The sequence below is a fragment of the Mesocricetus auratus genome, unplaced genomic scaffold, assembly GCF_017639785.1.
Source record: "Mesocricetus auratus isolate SY011 unplaced genomic scaffold, BCM_Maur_2.0 Super-Scaffold_100007, whole genome shotgun sequence".
NCBI classification, from domain to species: Eukaryota; Metazoa; Chordata; class Mammalia; order Rodentia; family Cricetidae; genus Mesocricetus; species Mesocricetus auratus.
In genome coordinates this window covers 9246525-9262978 of record NW_024429191.1, presented here as the reverse complement: position 1 = coordinate 9262978, position 16454 = coordinate 9246525, and the positions used below count along the sequence as shown (strand labels likewise).

The 16454-nt window shown below is 48.5% G+C and overlaps 2 protein-coding genes across 3 annotated transcripts; one reads left to right on the top strand and one right to left on the bottom strand.

Annotated features, from left to right (window-relative positions):
* Positions 1-31: 31 nt before the first annotated feature.
* Dnase1l2 (deoxyribonuclease 1 like 2) lies at positions 32-5577 on the top strand. Of its 2 annotated transcripts, none has more exons than XR_005878130.1 (8): positions 32-1070; positions 1210-1298; positions 1387-1470; positions 1549-1649; positions 1726-1838; positions 1949-2200; positions 2502-2652; positions 3969-5577. XR_005878130.1 is itself a non-coding variant. In XM_040748248.1 (8 exons), exons 2-8 carry the CDS (start codon positions 927-929, stop codon positions 2553-2555), a joined length of 837 nt encoding a protein of 278 aa, XP_040604182.1. In that variant the 5' UTR covers positions 32-699; positions 912-926; the 3' UTR covers positions 2556-3501. The 2 variants fall into 2 exon arrangements, 1 of the variants encoding a protein (XP_040604182.1); XM_040748248.1 differs by lacking the exon at positions 3969-5577 and having other exon boundaries at positions 32-699; positions 912-1070; positions 2502-3501.
* On the bottom strand, positions 4723-15813 carry Eci1 (enoyl-CoA delta isomerase 1). Its single transcript, XM_013121671.3, has 7 exons — positions 15702-15813; positions 15508-15594; positions 10353-10480; positions 7084-7230; positions 6187-6308; positions 5931-6109; positions 4723-4979 (listed from the first exon to the last, which is right to left on the bottom strand). Exons 1-7 carry the CDS (start codon positions 15739-15741, stop codon positions 4813-4815), a joined length of 870 nt encoding a protein of 289 aa, XP_012977125.1. The 5' UTR covers positions 15742-15813; the 3' UTR covers positions 4723-4812.
* Positions 15814-16454: the final 641 nt, after the last annotated feature.

The window sequence follows — 16454 nt, the reverse complement described above, 5'->3', positions numbered from 1 at the left end:
GCGCGTGGGTGTCTCTGGCATGTTGACAGACAACCTCTTGATGCTGCCCTACCTAGATCCATGACTCTAGCTTTCACAGGCTTGCTAGGGTGTGAGGTGTTCCTTCTCACTTACCAAATCTAGGACTGCCAGGGGTTAGCGGGTTGGGTCTAAAGATCTAGGACCTTGGATCAGCCTGAGTAGCTGATGCTTTCCTTAGTGATGGAGAAGGGCTGGAGAAGCAGCAGGAGGTGCCTGAGCAGGCCAGGGCTGGTCTTTCCTGTTTCCCTGATGGGATACTGCTCAAGGCGGCTTATTCTGGGTCATCTCGTTTCTGGAGAGGTGGAGACAAGAACAAGAGGCTGTCCGAGGGCATGGTTATCCCTTATTGTAGTGTTGAGATTCTTCTGGGGGGCTGCCAGGAACTTCAGCCATGATTCTAAGTCAGTGGAACTGGTTTAGCATGTGTCCTGTCTCTTACACTCTTGGGTCTCTGGAATGGGAGCCAGTTCTGGAATCCACTCCATGGAAGGGGCGGTTCCCATTAGAGTCCAGCCCCTTCCTGGTCCAGGGCTTCAAATACCTGTGGGTGCTTTGGAATCAGAGCTACTCTAGATCCAAGACTAAGTTCACCTTGGGCTACATGAGGCCCCCATTCTGAACTGAATCACACTGACTCGGGACCTTTGAGTTTTTGATACCACCTTCTTCATAGCCCAGGTAAGTCTAGGGGCTGGACTGGGCTGTGCTGGAGGCTGGGTGGGAATAGAATCCATCTATCCTTGCAAAGAGAGATCATCACCCCCCACCCCCATACTACACACTGAAAAAACATGGGGAGTGTAGGGACACAGGCCAATATGGATACCAGACCTAATTGGATATTGCTATGGTATGGGTTTGTGTTATTCTTGGGACATTCCTGTCCCTAGGCTTTCTGCTTTGCCATGGGTTGGCCCTGGGCTTTGCTGACAGCACTTTGGGCACTGGGGGCCATGGGGGCCACAGCACTGCGCATTGGAGCCTTCAATATTCAGAGCTTTGGTGACAACAAAGTGTCAGATCCAGACTGCGGCAGTGTCATAGCCCAGGTGAGGCCCAGTAGGGTGGTGGAGGAACTGGATGAGGGCAATGGGGAGGGGTTGGAAGGTGGGGAGCAGACGGGATTAGGAGCTAGGCTCTGGGCAATTAGGCTGATTGAGACAGTGTACCTGTGGGTTCTTCCTTCAGATCCTGGCTGGCTATGATATTGCCCTGGTGCAGGAGGTGCGAGATCCAGACCTGAGTGCAGTGTCTTTGCTCATGGAGCAAATTAACAGGTATGGCAGGGCCCGGCACCACAACCCCAGCCACAGCCACAAGCTTGGTTTGGTGCCTTGACCCAGGGACTGTCGGATCTCTCCACAGAGTGTCCAAGCACGACTACAGTTTTGTGAGCAGCAAGCCACTTGGACGTGACCAATATAAGGAAATGTATCTGTTTGTCTACAGGTGAGGGGTGGGATGAAGGGAGGGGATACAGGGACAGAGGTGACCAGCTCCACAGACCCCTTGGTCCTCTGCTCCCAGGAAAGATGCTGTGTCGGTTGTAAGCACATACCAGTATCCAGATCCAGAGGATGCCTTCAGCCGGGAGCCTTTTGTGGTCAAATTTTCAGTTCCTAGTTCTGGTGAGTTTGATACTGCCCTCTCCCAGACCTACCAATGTCAGGCTCTCCTTGACGCTCACACGCCCACCTTCCACAGCTGCCCGGGAGCTAGTGCTGATCCCCCTGCATGCAGCACCACACCAGGCAGCAGCAGAGATCGATGCCCTCTACGATGTGTACCTTGATGTCATTGACAAGTGGAACACTGATGTAGGTAACCTCCACGCCCATCTCCTAACTCGCATCCTGGAACACTGAAGGTGTGTTCAGTTCTGGATCACTGAGCACTGCTAAGATTTACCTGCTTTGCTTACCCACAGGACATGGTGTTTCTGGGTGACTTTAATGCTGATTGCAAGTATGTAAAGGCACATGACTGGGTATCAATCCGCCTGCGCAGTAGTGAGGTGTTTAAATGGCTCATTCCAGACACTGCGGACACCACAGTGGGCAACTCAGACTGTGCCTACGACCGGATTGTAGTGAGTGGTGCTCACCTGCGTAAGAGCCTGAAGGCCCAGTCAGCCTCTGTTCACAACTTTCAGGAGGAATTTGGCCTAGATCAGACCCAGGTGAGTGTGGGATAGGGTTGGTGAAGATGGATCCAGCAGACACTGGCCCACTAGGGGAGGACTCACAGAAATGCTTGCTGTGCACTTCCATGGTGCTCCCTCCAGTGGAGGCAGTTATAGCCAAGAGTTCTCAGAGTGCCAGTCCCCCAGGAAGGGCCTGTTGGCATATTTCTGTTCCTTTGCACATGCGGGCACTATGAGGCCCAACGTTGGCCATCCAGACTTCACCCCACTTCTCAGCTGAAGACAGCTACAGGACATGCTGTTCTGCAGAGCTGACGAGGCTCCATTCTCCTTCCAGGCTCTTGCCATCAGTGACCATTTTCCTGTGGAAGTGACCTTCAAGTCTCACTGACAGCTATGGCCTAGCCAGGATATGCCACCTGCAGACTCTGGCCTCATGGAATGGCCCCACAATGGATCACTGGGTGGCGGGCCACCCACCATTCAGGGTAGGGCCAGTGGTGTGGACAAAGGCTATGGACATAAGAGGATTATTTAGAGCCCCTGTTTCCTCGTGTAAAGTGTGCTAACATCACCTACCTCATAGGGCTGATGTGAGGAGTACCCATGAAAGGAACCAGAGTAGCATCAAGCACGTAGCTGCATGCTTAATAAACAAGCCACTCTTTCTTGGCCAGGACTATCCCCAGGTCAGATGAGGCCACTATGCTTTCTGAGACCTCTTTCCTAGGCTGCAAAACTTGGCCTTAATGCCCATTAGGTCTGTGTTTCCATTGCTCTCAGGGAACCAGATGGCTTAGCTCATGCACTTCTCAGCCTGGTAGAAGCTGTGCCAGCTCCGTCTTTATTTCCTTTACATAAACTTTAAATGCTTCCATGAGCCATAACCCCAAGTGCAGCTTGGATTTAATGTCTTTCTGGACCCTACGGGATTTCTGCCTTCAGGGATCCTAAAACATTCATTTGAAACAGAGGCTGGGCTCTTACCTAGCACTGCAGGAGCAAGGGGGCTTCACTTGCCCCAGTGAGCAGTTTCTAGAAGGAACCCACAGCAAAACAAGGGCAATTGCTGGCACTAAAGTTCTGTCCCGAGCCTGCACCCTTACTTGGGTTGAGGCCTTCAAAGGAATCTTATGTCACTTTTCCCCTCAAGTCCTGGGCTAGGCAAGGCCCTGAGAGGATGGAGGTTTTGGTCCCTTCGGGAGCAGGAAATAGTTCTGGGGACATATGGCTGTCATGAGGTTTCTGGTTATTCAAACTTCTTGTGTGCATGTGTGTATTTATTTCTGTGTGTGCCTGTGGAGGTCAATAAAACATCTTTAGAGGTGTTAGAGAAATAGGTCTGAACCACATGGAAAAAACTCCTTGTGATGGATTAGAAAAGTTTGGCTCTGTTTGTTTTGGCATTTCTGGGATTGAACCAAGGGCCTAGAGCATGCTAGGTAGGTGCTCTATTTATTAAGCCTTATTCTCAACCTACAAATCTGGTTCTTGCAAAATCTAATGTAAGATTCAGGGCCATGCACTGAATAAGCAGTACTGGGCTGGGGATGCAGCTCAGTGGGTAGAGTATGAAGCCGTGGGTTTGGTCCCCAGCACCACATAAGCCAGCAGTGGTGGTGACCATCAGTAATGCCAGCACACAGGAGGCAGAGGCAGGAGACTCTGATTTAAGGCAGTCCTCAGCTAAGTAGTTGGAAAGTCATCTTGGGGACATGAGACCCTGACTGGGGCAGGAATGGGGGCATGACCAGGGGAAGGTATTAACCTTTTAGTCACCATCCTTCATATTCCTGTTCCCCAGGTTCCTCTTACAGTTGTCTACTCTTTCTAAATGAAAATATGTGGCCACAGGATTTTTTTCTGGAGATCCTGGAGGGCGACAGAGATGGTCTGGTCTTAAAGGTTCCAAAAAGACATCCAGTAAAGGCCAGGGACAAGTCAACCTGCAGATGGTTCACAAGATGGACATGCAGCGTGGCCTTGTAAGATTCAGAGGGACTTTTGTGCTCACCAAGCAAAAAGGTTCTTGTGGTTGGGGCTGTAAACCCTAGGCTTCAAGGAACTGCTTTTGAATAAGCCAGAGGTCAAGGAAGTACTATCTTGTTTTGAGACAAAGTGTCTCACTGGCACTCACTAATTAGGCTAGACTGGCTGGCCAGAGGATCCCAGAGACCTGCCTGTTCCTGTCTATCCAGTACTAGATTACAAGCGCATCCACTATGTCTTGCTTTTACCAAGCTCTCAGGATAGTTGGTGAGACCTTACTGACAGACCTATCCCCCCAGCTAACAGAACTGTTAAAAAAAATTGTGTGTGTGTATATAAAAGTGAATGTGTCTGGGTATTTTGCCTGCATGTGTGTATGTACACCATGTGCATACAGAGCACAGAAGGCATTGGATTCCTGGGACTGGAGTTACAGATGATTATGAGCCACATATCAGTGCTGGAATTTGAATCTGGGTTCTGTACAAGAGCAGCCAGTGGTCTTAACCCCAGAGCCACCTCTACATCCAGGAACAGGACATTTTAAGGTCAAGAACACAAGAGCTAAGTTTTAAGTTGAAAAACACCTTGTATATGACCCTTGGGCTGAGTGGGTCCCCAGAAGGCACGTGTGACTGAACGCCTGTGGCAGCCGTGCTTTAGCCCCTCTTTTGCTTGAGCTTCTCCAAGTACACGTGCAGGGACTTCTGGATAGAGTCTCGGGAAATGAAGCTGACGAAATTCTGGATGTCAGCTTCCCGCTGCTTGAGCAGGTTGTCTGCGGTGGCCTTTCGCATCATGCTCTTGGTCAGCTGTCGAGAGTGGTCTGAAGAAAATGGGGTTACTCGTGACACTCACCTTCAGAGACTGTGGGGCTAGTCCTGGCTGTGCTACACTTCAAGTATTGAAATATACTCTCCTAGAGAGTTCAGAAAATCACAAAGAAAGCTGTGTGTCTTAGCATTTGGGTAGCTAAGGTGGAACAGGGGGTTCAAGGCCAGCCTGAAATGAACTAAATAGCCCCACATAAATAAAATGTAGGAGCAGACAGGAGGGTACTGCAAGAGTTTTTGTTATTGCCGTTGCTGAGACAGCTCTGTAGCCCAGGATGGTCTTTAACTTGTAGGTCTTCTTTTTGGAGATAGGATTACAGGCACATGCCACTATGCCTGCCTCTTAATTTGCTTGCTATTTAATGTCATTTTTAGGGCTGGGCACACAGGTCAGTGATAGAACACATGCACAAGATCTTGAGTTCCATTTCCAGCACCTCAAATAACCAACATGCCATTTTCTTTGAATTGTAATACTGGCCACATTTTCCATTATCAGTAGATTCTTTCTTGTGCATGTAGGGACTTACTACTTGCTCCCTAAGAGAAGAGGGCTCCTTTTAGAGCAATTAAAAAGGATACTTTGTGACATTTGGGAAGTACATGACATTCACAGTTTAGTGTCTTAACTGGTACATGCCTGTATCTCAACATTGGAGAAGCGAAGACATGGGTTAAGTAGGTTGTTTCAGGGAAATCTTAACTACACAGTGAGACCCTGTCTCAAAAAAGTCAAACACCAGAGTCTTGGTGTTCCTGCAGTTTCACAGGGTGCAGCTGTGTTCCTGATGGCTTCCCAGCTCCTGTAAGAGCTTTCTGTAAGTACTCTCACAGAATTCCACTTGTGTGAACTGTCACTTTCATCATGATGGATCACCAGAATGGGAAAGGTGGTCCATCTCCCTTAATCACGTGCCCCAAAGCTACCTGCTGCTGCTCCTCACCTGGGACGGCCAACCACTTGACCATCACTGAGCGAACCTTGCTGTGTATCTGGTCCTCAGGTACCACTTCGTCCACCACACCCAGCTTGAGGGCCTCTGCTGGTGGGAAGAGCATCCCCAGCTGAAGGGCACGCTCTGCTGCTCGGTGTCCAATGGTGTTCACAAAGTTGTCTTTCAACCTGGAATGAAGACATCATCCTTCACCTTGCTAGGAGGGAGGATGTCAAGTAGAGTTTGAATACAGCCCCTGTCTTACCAGAAAGGGGCAACGATGCCAAGCAGGCTCTCATTCAGTCCTATGGTGTACTTGGGGTTGTCAGCCATAATCCTGTAGTCACAGGTAAGAGCCATGAGGCAGCCTCCAGCTGGAGAGGCACCCTGTAGAGAAGCAAGAGACTCAATCTGTAGGTGCTCCAGTTTCCAGTAATATTCCTTGGACAGGGCAGAGTTGGGCATGAAGTCTTGGCACTGCAGTGGCATCTGGACCAAGTATGCCAGATGGGTACATGAACTGAGATTGGCCACCCAGGGATCAGCAGCTGAGGTCTTAACAGACTCAAGCTTTTTCATGGGCTCAAAAGGGCCTTGGCATGTGGCTTTTTAGCTTTTAGGGGCCAACAATGACTCTTGGGACAGCAAGTTCTGTGTCCTTTCGTAGCTTTTATCTGATGCTAATGCTCACAGTAAGTATTTAGACAGAGCCATTAGGCCATGGAACTGTTACCACCCCTGGCAACCAGTCTCACCAGGATGCCTGGGAATCCTAAAAATGACAGTGTCTACATTGCATGCACCCTAATACTCCATATTGAGACAGGTCACTAGTGTCTCTTCTCCAGGTCCCTACATTCTCTATCACCTAACTTTCTGTCTTCAATTCTTCCTTTATGCTCCCATGGCTCTGATCCTCAGAGCTGTCTTCTCAGAGAATCCTGCTTTTTCCTTGTCTTTTTGTTTTTCTCCCCAGCAGGGCTTCCTGCATAGCCCTGACTGCTCAGGGTTAATTGTAGCCAAGGTTCATTGCCAGCCAGCCAGGTCCCGGTCCCACCCACTGGCATTTCTTCTGCCTTGTCTGACTGGCCTAGGAAGGTCAAAGTCTTAGTGTCCCCTGCTTCTGGGCAGGCCCTGGAGAACTGTGGGTGGGGACACTCACATTGATGGCAGACACTAACACCAGCTTGGACAAGTAGAGCCTCAGCCACAGCTCCTGCACTGCCTTCCAGTACTCTGTGTAATGGGCTGGGTTCCGGCCATACATCTCCCGCAAGTCCAGGCCAGCTGAGAAAATACCCGGGAGGTCCTGCCAAGAGAAGCCAGGGTCATGTTTGGCTAGTAAGATGGGTCTTCCATGGAATCCAGAACTGAGGGTGTCAAGGACCCTCCCCTGGACTGACTCTACTTTCTGGAATATCTGTCCTTTTTCTGGCTTCAAAATGGAAAGGACAGAAGAGGTTAAGAGTGGGCACTGCTCAGAGACATCTATGCACCAGCCAGGCTGATACCTGGGCACACCTCTTTGTACTCAGTTCTGTCTTTGAGGCACAGGGCACACAGTTCTGGGGCAGAAGGAAGATCTAGATCTGCATAGTTACATATGCAGTTTGATGTCTCAGGCCTGACAGCCACCAGAGCAGGTATGAGGGGAATACAGGTGGAGGAAGAGCCGACGGCTACAGGACAGCCTTGTCAGAGTCAGCACCAAATCCTGGGAAATGGGTCAGGAGCTGCCAGGTGGAAAAAAACCTCCACCTGAGGCTTTCCCCTCTGCATAGTTTCTTAGTCAGGATTCGAGTCTATGGGTGGTAGATTTGGTGCAGGGCAGCAAGGAGATGTTTTGTTTGTCCAACGGCATCCCGTGTCAGGAGCTGAGGGAGTGGACAGACATCCATCCTCTGTGATCTTGGAGTCACAGTGAAGGTTGAGTCCATCTTTTTTGGACATGAACTATTAAGCCATGGTGGGCTCATGTGATTGAAATGCCTGATGCTAGAAGGAGTGATGTATCAAGTATGGGGACTTCGAGTGGCTTAAGTGGAACAATTCCTGTAGGTGGTCAGCATCCACCTAGGTCACCTAGCCACAAGGCTCAAGTGATAGGAAGCTCTGAAAAAACCTGAGGTTGAGGGGGTTGGGGAGAAAAGACCAGCTACAATAAATGATTCCATAAGGAAGGTCTTTCTGTACAATCAGGGTGCAGTGGCCATGGTATGTCACATCATCATTGATATCTGTTATACAGCCTAAGGACAGTAAGATAGAAGAGTTAAAATGGAATCACACTAGTAGTCCAGAAGTCAGACGAAAGCAGAGAGGGCTCCAGTTAGTGGTATTGGGCTTGAGTTAACTATGTGGTATATGTGTGCTTGGTGGGTCATTATGTGTTATCACATGAATAAAGACTGACTAGGAGTATAAAAACATAGGCTTGAGTAAGGGCTAAAGCAAATTCCAGGACAATTAATAGGATAAGAATAATGAATGTAAGCTGGGCGTTGGTGGCGCACGCCTTTAATCCCAGCACTCGGGAGGCAGAGGCAGGTGGATCTTTGTGAGTTCGAGACCAGCCTGGTCTACAGAGCTAGTTCCAGGACAGCCTCCAAAACAATACAGAGAAACCCTGTCTCGAAAACAAAACCAAAAAAAAAAAAAAAAAAAAAAAAAAAAAAAAGAATGTAATTGTAGCAGTTGGTAGACTAATGCTTTTTTTGTTGTTATGTTGGATGTTTTATTGGGGGAAGGGAAGGGAGAGAGGGGAGAAGAAAGAGAGGAAGAGAGAGAGAGAGAGAGAGAGCAGTCTAATGCTTATTGGTCTACTGTAGCACCACCAATTAGATGCATTAAAAGGTAGCCTGCAGTGATATTAGCTGTGAGACAACTGTTAAGGCTATGGGCTGAATAAATAATAGTTTCAATGATGCCAGGCAGTGGTGGCACACACCTCTAATCCCAGCACTCAAGATGCAGAGGCTGGTGGATATCTGTGAGTTCAGAGGCCAGCCTGGTTTACAAAGTGAGTTCTAAGATAGGCTCCAAAGCTACACAGAGAAACGCTATCTTGAAAACAAACAAACAAACAAAAAAACCTAATAGTTTTAATGACAATAAGCAATTAATGAGAGATGAGTCTGGTGGCCATTGTCCAGGGTAGTGATTGTTCCCCTACTGGGCAGCCTGGCCCTTTGGGACTTGATGACTATTAGCTTCCTGTACCTTTACTGACCATGATGCTAAGATGTGTTATAGTTCAATGGTCCTGTCTGGTCTCTGTATTGCTATAGCACATGGCACAGGGAGACACGTATACTTTGCACCTACTCTTTTTTTTTTTTTTTTTTTTTGGTTTTTCGAGACAGGGTTTCTCTGTGGCTTTGGAGACTGTCCTGGAACTAGCTCTTGTAGACCAGGCTGGCCTCGAACTCACAGAGATCCGCCTGCCTCTGCCTCCCAAGTGCTGGGATTAAAGGCGTGCGCCACCAACGCCCGGCTTGCACCTACTCTTAAAGAGAGCAGCACTGTCATTGCACCTTACCAAGGAGACGAAGAAGTTGTACAGTGGCAGAACACTTGCCCAATATTCAGATGGCCCTGGGTTCAATCTCTAGCATCATCCCCCAAGAAGGAACAAAAAAGCCCCCAAATCATTATTTATCAGGAGTTGGAGATATAGATCAGTGGTAGAGCACTTGCCTAGCATCCACAAAGGCCTGGGCTTGCTTCTCAGCACCTCACAGACTGGCACAGCAACACTGTGACCTTGACTACACTACAAGTTGGAGGCTAGTCTGGGATATAGGAACCTAACTCCAAATAACAAGAATAAAGGGGCTAAAATGAACTAGCTGCACATCTTACTTTGTGTCCTGGCATTGACTTCCTTACCACTGTACCACCTCCCCTCAATGGTCATTTACTGACTTCAGGGACACTGCTGTCACCAGTGCTGTTCCTGGTATTTGCTAGCACTTGCAGGCAATGTCCAGACTCCCCTCAAGAATTCAGATGGCAGAAGAATTTGCCCTGATACCTGACCTAAGATGGTCCAAAGGCAAGCAGAGAACAGGCTCTCAAGATAGGTATTCTGCTGGAACTAGCCCAGGGAACCAGCAGCTCCTGTGGAGGGGTGGGATGGGAGGGAGAGGTACCCTGGGAGCCCCGGGCCGGCGACATTTGCTAACTGACTAGATGGCAGCTCCCGGGAAGACAAAGTTCCCACAGAGACTGCTCAGCAGGTTCCTGAGGGTAGTCCAGGCCTGGTACATGCCTGGGAACCTGCTCTCCTGGAAACTGTGTTCTAGAGGCCCCTCATGGTGTCAGGTTTGCTGGTGACAACATAACCCATGATGAAAGGCTCCAGATTTTCCAGGTTACCACTCTTGACCACAGTCAGGGCTGGAGGTGTGTGTGGCTTGAGCAGGCACCTACCGAAGTGAGGATGACACCACGGAAGGTCTTGTCATTCTCTAGCTTCTCCAGGCTGATGACAAACTCTGTCAGAAACTCCAAGCTGAGGGAGTTCACTGGGGGGTTCTTGAACTTCATCACCGCGATTCCTAGTTTAAAAAAGAGTGGAGTCCTCGAAAAGCACCCAGGCCAGGCCACCCCTGGCCACCCCTGGTCCTCAGTCTGTCTATGAGAGCTGCAGAATTTGCAGTTTCAAAAGTTCAGGCAGACCATGGTGGTACACACCTTAATCTCAGCACTTGGGAGGCAGAGGCAGGCAGATTTGTGAGTTCGAGGCCAGCCTGGTCTACAGAGGAAGTTCCAGGACAGCCTCCAGAATTACAGAGAAACCCTGTGTGTGTGTGTGGGGGGGGTTAGGCAGGCCTTGAGGTGGTGGCACATGCCTTTAATCCCAACACTCAGGAAGTAGAGGCAGGATCTCTGCAGTTGAGGCCACCCTGGGCTACAGAGCAAGTTCCATAACAGCTAAGGCTACATAGAGAAACCCTGTCTCGAAAAGAAAACAAAAAACCAAAAGACCAAAAAAACAAACAAACAAACCAAACAACCAAACAAAAAAATACCCCATGCAACAAGAATAACAACAAAAAGGTTAGACAGGAGCCTGATGTGCTGGTGAGCACACTTTAATTCAGGAGCCTGATGTGCTGGTGAGCACACTTTAATTCAGGAGCCTGATGTGCTGGTGAGCACACTTTGATTCAGTCTCGGGAAAAAGAGGTGAACAGATCTCTGACTTTTAGGCCAGCCTGGTCTTCAGAGAAAGTTCCAAGATTCAAGGACTATACAGAGAAACCCTGTCTTGGAAAAACAAAACAACAACAACAACAACAACAACAAAAGCAAGTTAAAACAAGGGCTAGTAAGATGTCTCAAACAGGCAAAGCATTCAATTTGGGAATTCTGGTTTCCCATAAGCTTGTAGATGGTGAGTCCTGTGTACCCTTAGACAGCCCCAATCTGCTACTGATTGGACAGCCTAGATCTGCTGTCTTAGCTTCTCGGAGATCTCAAGTCTCCTACATAATCTCACTAGACTGGAGGATCATGGTTAAGAGCTGTCTCAAGTACCTAGGACAATGCCACTGGTCCTCTTGTTTAGTTTCTCTTTCCGGTCCACTCCTGTTTGTTTGTTTGTTTGTTTGACAGGGCTTCTCTTGTAGCCCTGGCTGTCCTAGAACTCACCCCGTATACAAGCTGACCTCAAACTCAGAGATCCTCCTGCCTCTGCCTCTGCTGGGACTAACAGTACATGCCACCACTGCCTGGTCTGAAATTTTAACTTTTTAAAAAATTTGTAACTTAAAAAAAAAATTTATCGTGTATACAGTGTTCCACGTGCATGTACCCCTACAGGCCAGAAGAGGGCACCAGATCTTATTACACTTGTTGTGAGGTACCATGTGGTTGCTGGGAATTGAACTCAGGACCTCTGGAAGCCCGGTTAGTGTTCTTGACACTGAGCCATCTGTTAGCCCAAAATTATAACTCTTTTTTTTTGAGATTTATTTATCTATCACATGCAATGTCTTGCCTGCACGCCAGAAGAGGGCACCAGATTGAATTATAGATGGCTGTGAGCCACCATGTAGTTGCTGGGAATTGAACTCAGAACCCCTGGGAGAGCAGTCAGTGCTCTTAACCTCTGAGCCATCTCTCCAGCCCCCAAAATTATAACTCTTAAAAGAGCAGTAAGAGCTTAGTTCTAGGTCAGCCAGGGTTACATAGCGAGATCCTGCCTCAAAAACAAAACAACAAAAACCCCAAAGAAAACTCCAAATAGGGAATGTGCTCTCATTTCTATAAAGAAAACTGAAAACAAAACAAGCAAAAAAAAAAAAAAACCCCAGCCAGGAATGGTGTTGCACACCTTTTGCACTTGGGAGACAGAGGCAAAAAGATCGAAGTGAGTTCTGTAAGCATTGTGAGGGCTCGGATGGTATGGACAGGGATTCTGGCACCCAGGAGCCAAAGGATACTGAGTGTTACACGTTGGATGGCCAGACCATGCAGGGGGACTCTCCCCTGGGGCTTCAGAGAACCACAGTCCTTCCCATCCCTGCCTTTGGACTTCTGTTCTTTACAAATGTGATGTCATTTCATCAGTTCAGGGTGCTGTAACCTGTGCCCACAGATTCAGCAAACACTTGGATTGTTATTATCATAAACTTCCATTTTCAGGTAGAAGCCAAGCAGTCCTGAGGGCCCAGGACACACAAGGTCTTCGAGAATGGCATCTGACTTTCGGGGTCCTGAATGTTTCCCATCTTTCTAGCATTAGCACCAGATGTCCATCTGATTTTGAAGGTGGCTCACCTGCCTGGAGATAGATGCAGTTCTGGCAAGGAACCTACTTTAGTTAGAAGTAAAGGTTTTCTCTTGATATGTGCCAAAACTGACAACACTAGCTGCCAGTCATTTCCACTTTCAGCAGAATGCCCTAGGCTCCAAGCCTCAAGGACACCAAGAAGTTGACAGCAGAGGTGGTTCTCTGCCATGATTTTAACGTCTGGAAAGATGACAGCGGCCAGAGTTCTACTGGCTGCTCATCAGCCTGTCTTCTGATTTCCCTGACTTTAATTTATTAGCTTGTGAAATTCTCTTGTTCTTCTGTACCAGATTTCAGAGGAAGAGAGAGCATCAGAGCCAGACATACCAGGAGGCTTCCAGTGGGGCTGAGCTCACAGTTCTCTAGCAACTGCAGCTGAGAACGCAGGCATCAGGTGCCCTTCCGTCCTTGGTTCCTCATGGATTCTGTTTACAGCAGAAGTGCAAAACACAAGGGTGTATCTCGGGGCACTGTAGCCACTAACTACTGCTGACGTCATATCATCTGGTATTGCCTTAAGGGCTTCCAAAATAAGAGACTTTTCTAGCTGAGAACCTGAGTGTCTAGGTGTCAACTGAAAACCCTTCTCCAGGCCAGACAGTGGTGGTGCACGCTTTTAATAATCCTAGCACTTGGGGGGCAGAGGCAGGAGGATCTCTGTGAGTTCGAGGCCAGTCAGGTGTACAGAGCTAGTTCAGGACAGCTACATAAAGAAATCCTGTCTTGAGAAAAACAAAACAACAAAAAAACCCTTCTCTTGAGAATGAGGGCCAAGTCTTGGTGCCCACTGGGTTCTTTTATGACCTTTGACTTAAGTGGAAGAGGTAACTGTGACCCAATTACAGATCTACATAAAACAGAAACCTCAAACTTAGCTGAGAGGAACATATCTGAAAATTCCAGTTTGGCAGAGGACACGAGGGAAAAGGTAAGGAGGCAAAAGGTGAACATGAGCTAAGAGAAGTTAGATGACCTTAGTAAGCATGGGCTAAGTAACCAAATTCCTGGAGCAGGGTGACTATTAGATAAAACCTTGATGCCCCGACTTTGGCGCAACTGATCTCAGAAATTTGCCAATCTGAAGTGCCTGCTAAGCAACACTGGAGAAATCATGAAACAAGTCAAAGAGCCCGTCTTCAAACGAGATGAATTTTGCAGAAAGACCTTGCATCACCTCTGAAAGAAACTATTATCTGTGCCAGCAAAGTACACACACTTTAGGTTGTTTATGTACTGGGGGCTTAAAGGTGTGAGCTGGGGGGGGGCTGGATAGATGGATGGCTCAGTGGTTAAAAAAACTGGTTGCTGGGCTGGGTGGCCCACACCTTTAATCCCAGCACTTCGGAGGCAGAGGCAGGTGGATATATATCTCACGTTACTCAACATATACTAAGGTTGTGATAAAATATACATGATATTAAGCTCTAATCACTTTTGCATTCCAGAGCAGCAAGGGCTGTGACACAGAGACAGACCCTTTATAGCCCAGTGACCATGGCGTGGTATAGAGTTGTTGCCTCTACCCATTCTAATATGTTTATGTTTATTTATTCATTTTTGTGGTACTGGGATTAAACCCAAGGCCTGTCCAATGCCAGGTAAATGTTCTACCACTAAGGTACCTCTCCAGTCCTCTAGTGTTTTAAAATGTGTGTCTCTGTGGTATTTGGTATGTATTAAAATCTGTCACAGAAGTGATCATTTCAACATCTCCACCTTCTGTTGGAATCATCAGGTTTGGGCACACGACCCTCCTCATAGCATTCAGGCAGCACTCTCACACGGGGAACCCAGACCTTGACCTGCAAGTCTACCTGGGATGCTTCCTCCCCTGCAGGTGCCAACACTTGTTGTTGAGGACAGGGTGAGGTTAGAGTGTGACCCTAAGCTCTGGGTCTAGCTGTGTTCACGTTCTCAGGTTTCTCTTCCATAAATACATTATTTATTTGTCCTGGAAAATTCTACCTTTTCATCCTGCATCCTCACTCTAAGAAACAAACCAAACCACAGGAAAAACAGGCACTCCATGCAGCCCAGGAAAAACAGGCACTCCATGCAGCCCAGGCTGATCCCAACTTCACCATCCATCCTTCTGCTTCATTCAGCCTTGGGAAGGGAGGTGCTTCCTAGGTGTTCTGACCGGATTGGGGTGTGGGGAGAGACCCTACTTGCAGTTCCCAACTTTAACTAGGAAAATAGTTGCAAAATATTAAAAAGTACTTCCAATCATTTTGACGTCAGGATTTTTGTTTTGAAAGAAAGCCAGGAGTGATGGCACTTTATTATTTCCTTTCTCTCTTTTCCTTTCTTCTTTTAAAAAATAATTTTATTTTATTTTACGTGCATTGGTGTGAAGTTATCAGATCTCCTGGAACTGAAGTAACATAACAGACAGTTCTGAGCTGCTATGTGGGTGCTGGGAATTGAACCTGCGTTCCAGGGCAGGTGGGTTGTCTTAACTGCTGAGCCATCTCTCCAGTCCTGGCGTATTTTTGAGAGCCTGTCTCATGGTGATGAGACTGACCTAGAACTCTAAGCTTCAGGTAAGTTTACAAGCACGAGCACCCACAGCAGGCTGCAATCATTTTTAACTAATAGTTTAGGTAACAGATCATAATGTTGGTGTGAACTTAAGAAACTAAGTTTACATGAGTTTTTTTTCCTCACTGCTTTTGGCAATTCAAAGCTCTCAACATCTGCCTGACTTCACAACTGACTGGTGGCCTTGGGTCTGGAGGACATTAACTGATCACATGCCGGGTTGTCACAGCCCGAGCACTCCCTTACCTGAAGTGTCCTCAGTCTCCACCAGCACCCGCTTGTTAGCGAAGCGCCGCGCGCCGTCTACGACCTCTCGGCGCCCGAGGCGGGACCCTGCGGAGCCCGGAGCACCGTTAGCAGGCACGCCACTCTCGCCACCGCCGCCCGCGAACCCACCCTCTCTGAGGCCGTACACCAGCTCCCCCGCCCTGGCCACGAACCCGCGTGCAGCAGCCCGCGACTAGCAGCAGCCAGCGCCATCTTGTCTGTCGGCTGGGCCTGGGTAGCCACCAGCCGGGCGCTGCAGACTCCGCCTCCCCGCCCCGCCCCCTAAGGTCAGAGGCAGCCAGCCATTCAGCAGCCTCCTGAGGACTGGGCGCGGCCTCCTGGGCCAGTAACTTGGCTTTTGGCGAGACCCCCCCATGCGGACTCACAGCTGCGGCAGCCCTAGGCTATGAATAAGCTCGTGTCGGAGTGGGGCAAAGGGAGGCAGCGGTCGGTGGGGGTTCCTGGCAGCTCACTGCTGGAAGTCTGCCAAGTCTCATCGACGCAGTGCAGACATGCATGCCAGAGGAGCTGTGATTGTAAGCATAAATTAAGGCTGGTAGAATGGCTGCAGGGTGAACCGAATTGCTTTGCCAACACAGGAACAAGCCGGGAAGGCTGTCACTCAGGGTTAAAATATACCCTCAAGAGTGTATTTTTATTTGTGTCAATACTAAAGGCCACAAAAGCAGGCACCTGTGTGGCACATGCATTGCAGAGGGGTAACCTCAATGTTTGCTCTCATTGTAAACGTTTTTTTGTTTGTTTGTTTTTACGAGACAGGGTTTCTCTGTATTGTTTGAGGCTGACGGTCCAGCCCAGCCTCGAACTCACACAGATCCGCCTGCCTCTGCCTCCCGAGTGCTGGGATTAAAGGTGTGCGCCGCCGCCACCACCACCCGGCTCATTGTAAACGTTTTTAAGTCTTT

What these genes read in the sequence shown, in the direction of transcription:
- Dnase1l2 (XM_040748248.1), top strand. Translation starts at nt 927, where the DNA reads ATGGGTTGGCCCTGGGCTTTGCTGACAGCACTTTGGGCACTGGGGGCC. An exon ending in ATGTATCTGTTTGTCTACAG is followed by an intron (nt 1,471 to 1,548) that starts GTGAGGGGTGGG and finishes CTCTGCTCCCAG; the next exon opens with GAAAGATGCTGTGTCGGTTG. An exon ending in ATTTTCAGTTCCTAGTTCTG is followed by an intron (nt 1,650 to 1,725) that starts GTGAGTTTGATA and finishes CACCTTCCACAG; the next exon opens with CTGCCCGGGAGCTAGTGCTG.
- Eci1 (XM_013121671.3), bottom strand. Translation starts at nt 15,741, where the DNA reads ATGGCGCTGGCTGCTGCTAGTCGCGGGCTGCTGCACGCGG. An exon ending in GTGGTGTCATCCTCACTTCG is followed by an intron (nt 7,231 to 10,352) that starts GTAGGTGCCTGC and finishes TTCTCTTGGCAG; the next exon opens with GACCTCCCGGGTATTTTCTC. An exon ending in TGTTAGTGTCTGCCATCAAT is followed by an intron (nt 6,309 to 7,083) that starts GTGAGTGTCCCC and finishes GCTTCTCTACAG; the next exon opens with GGTGCCTCTCCAGCTGGAGG.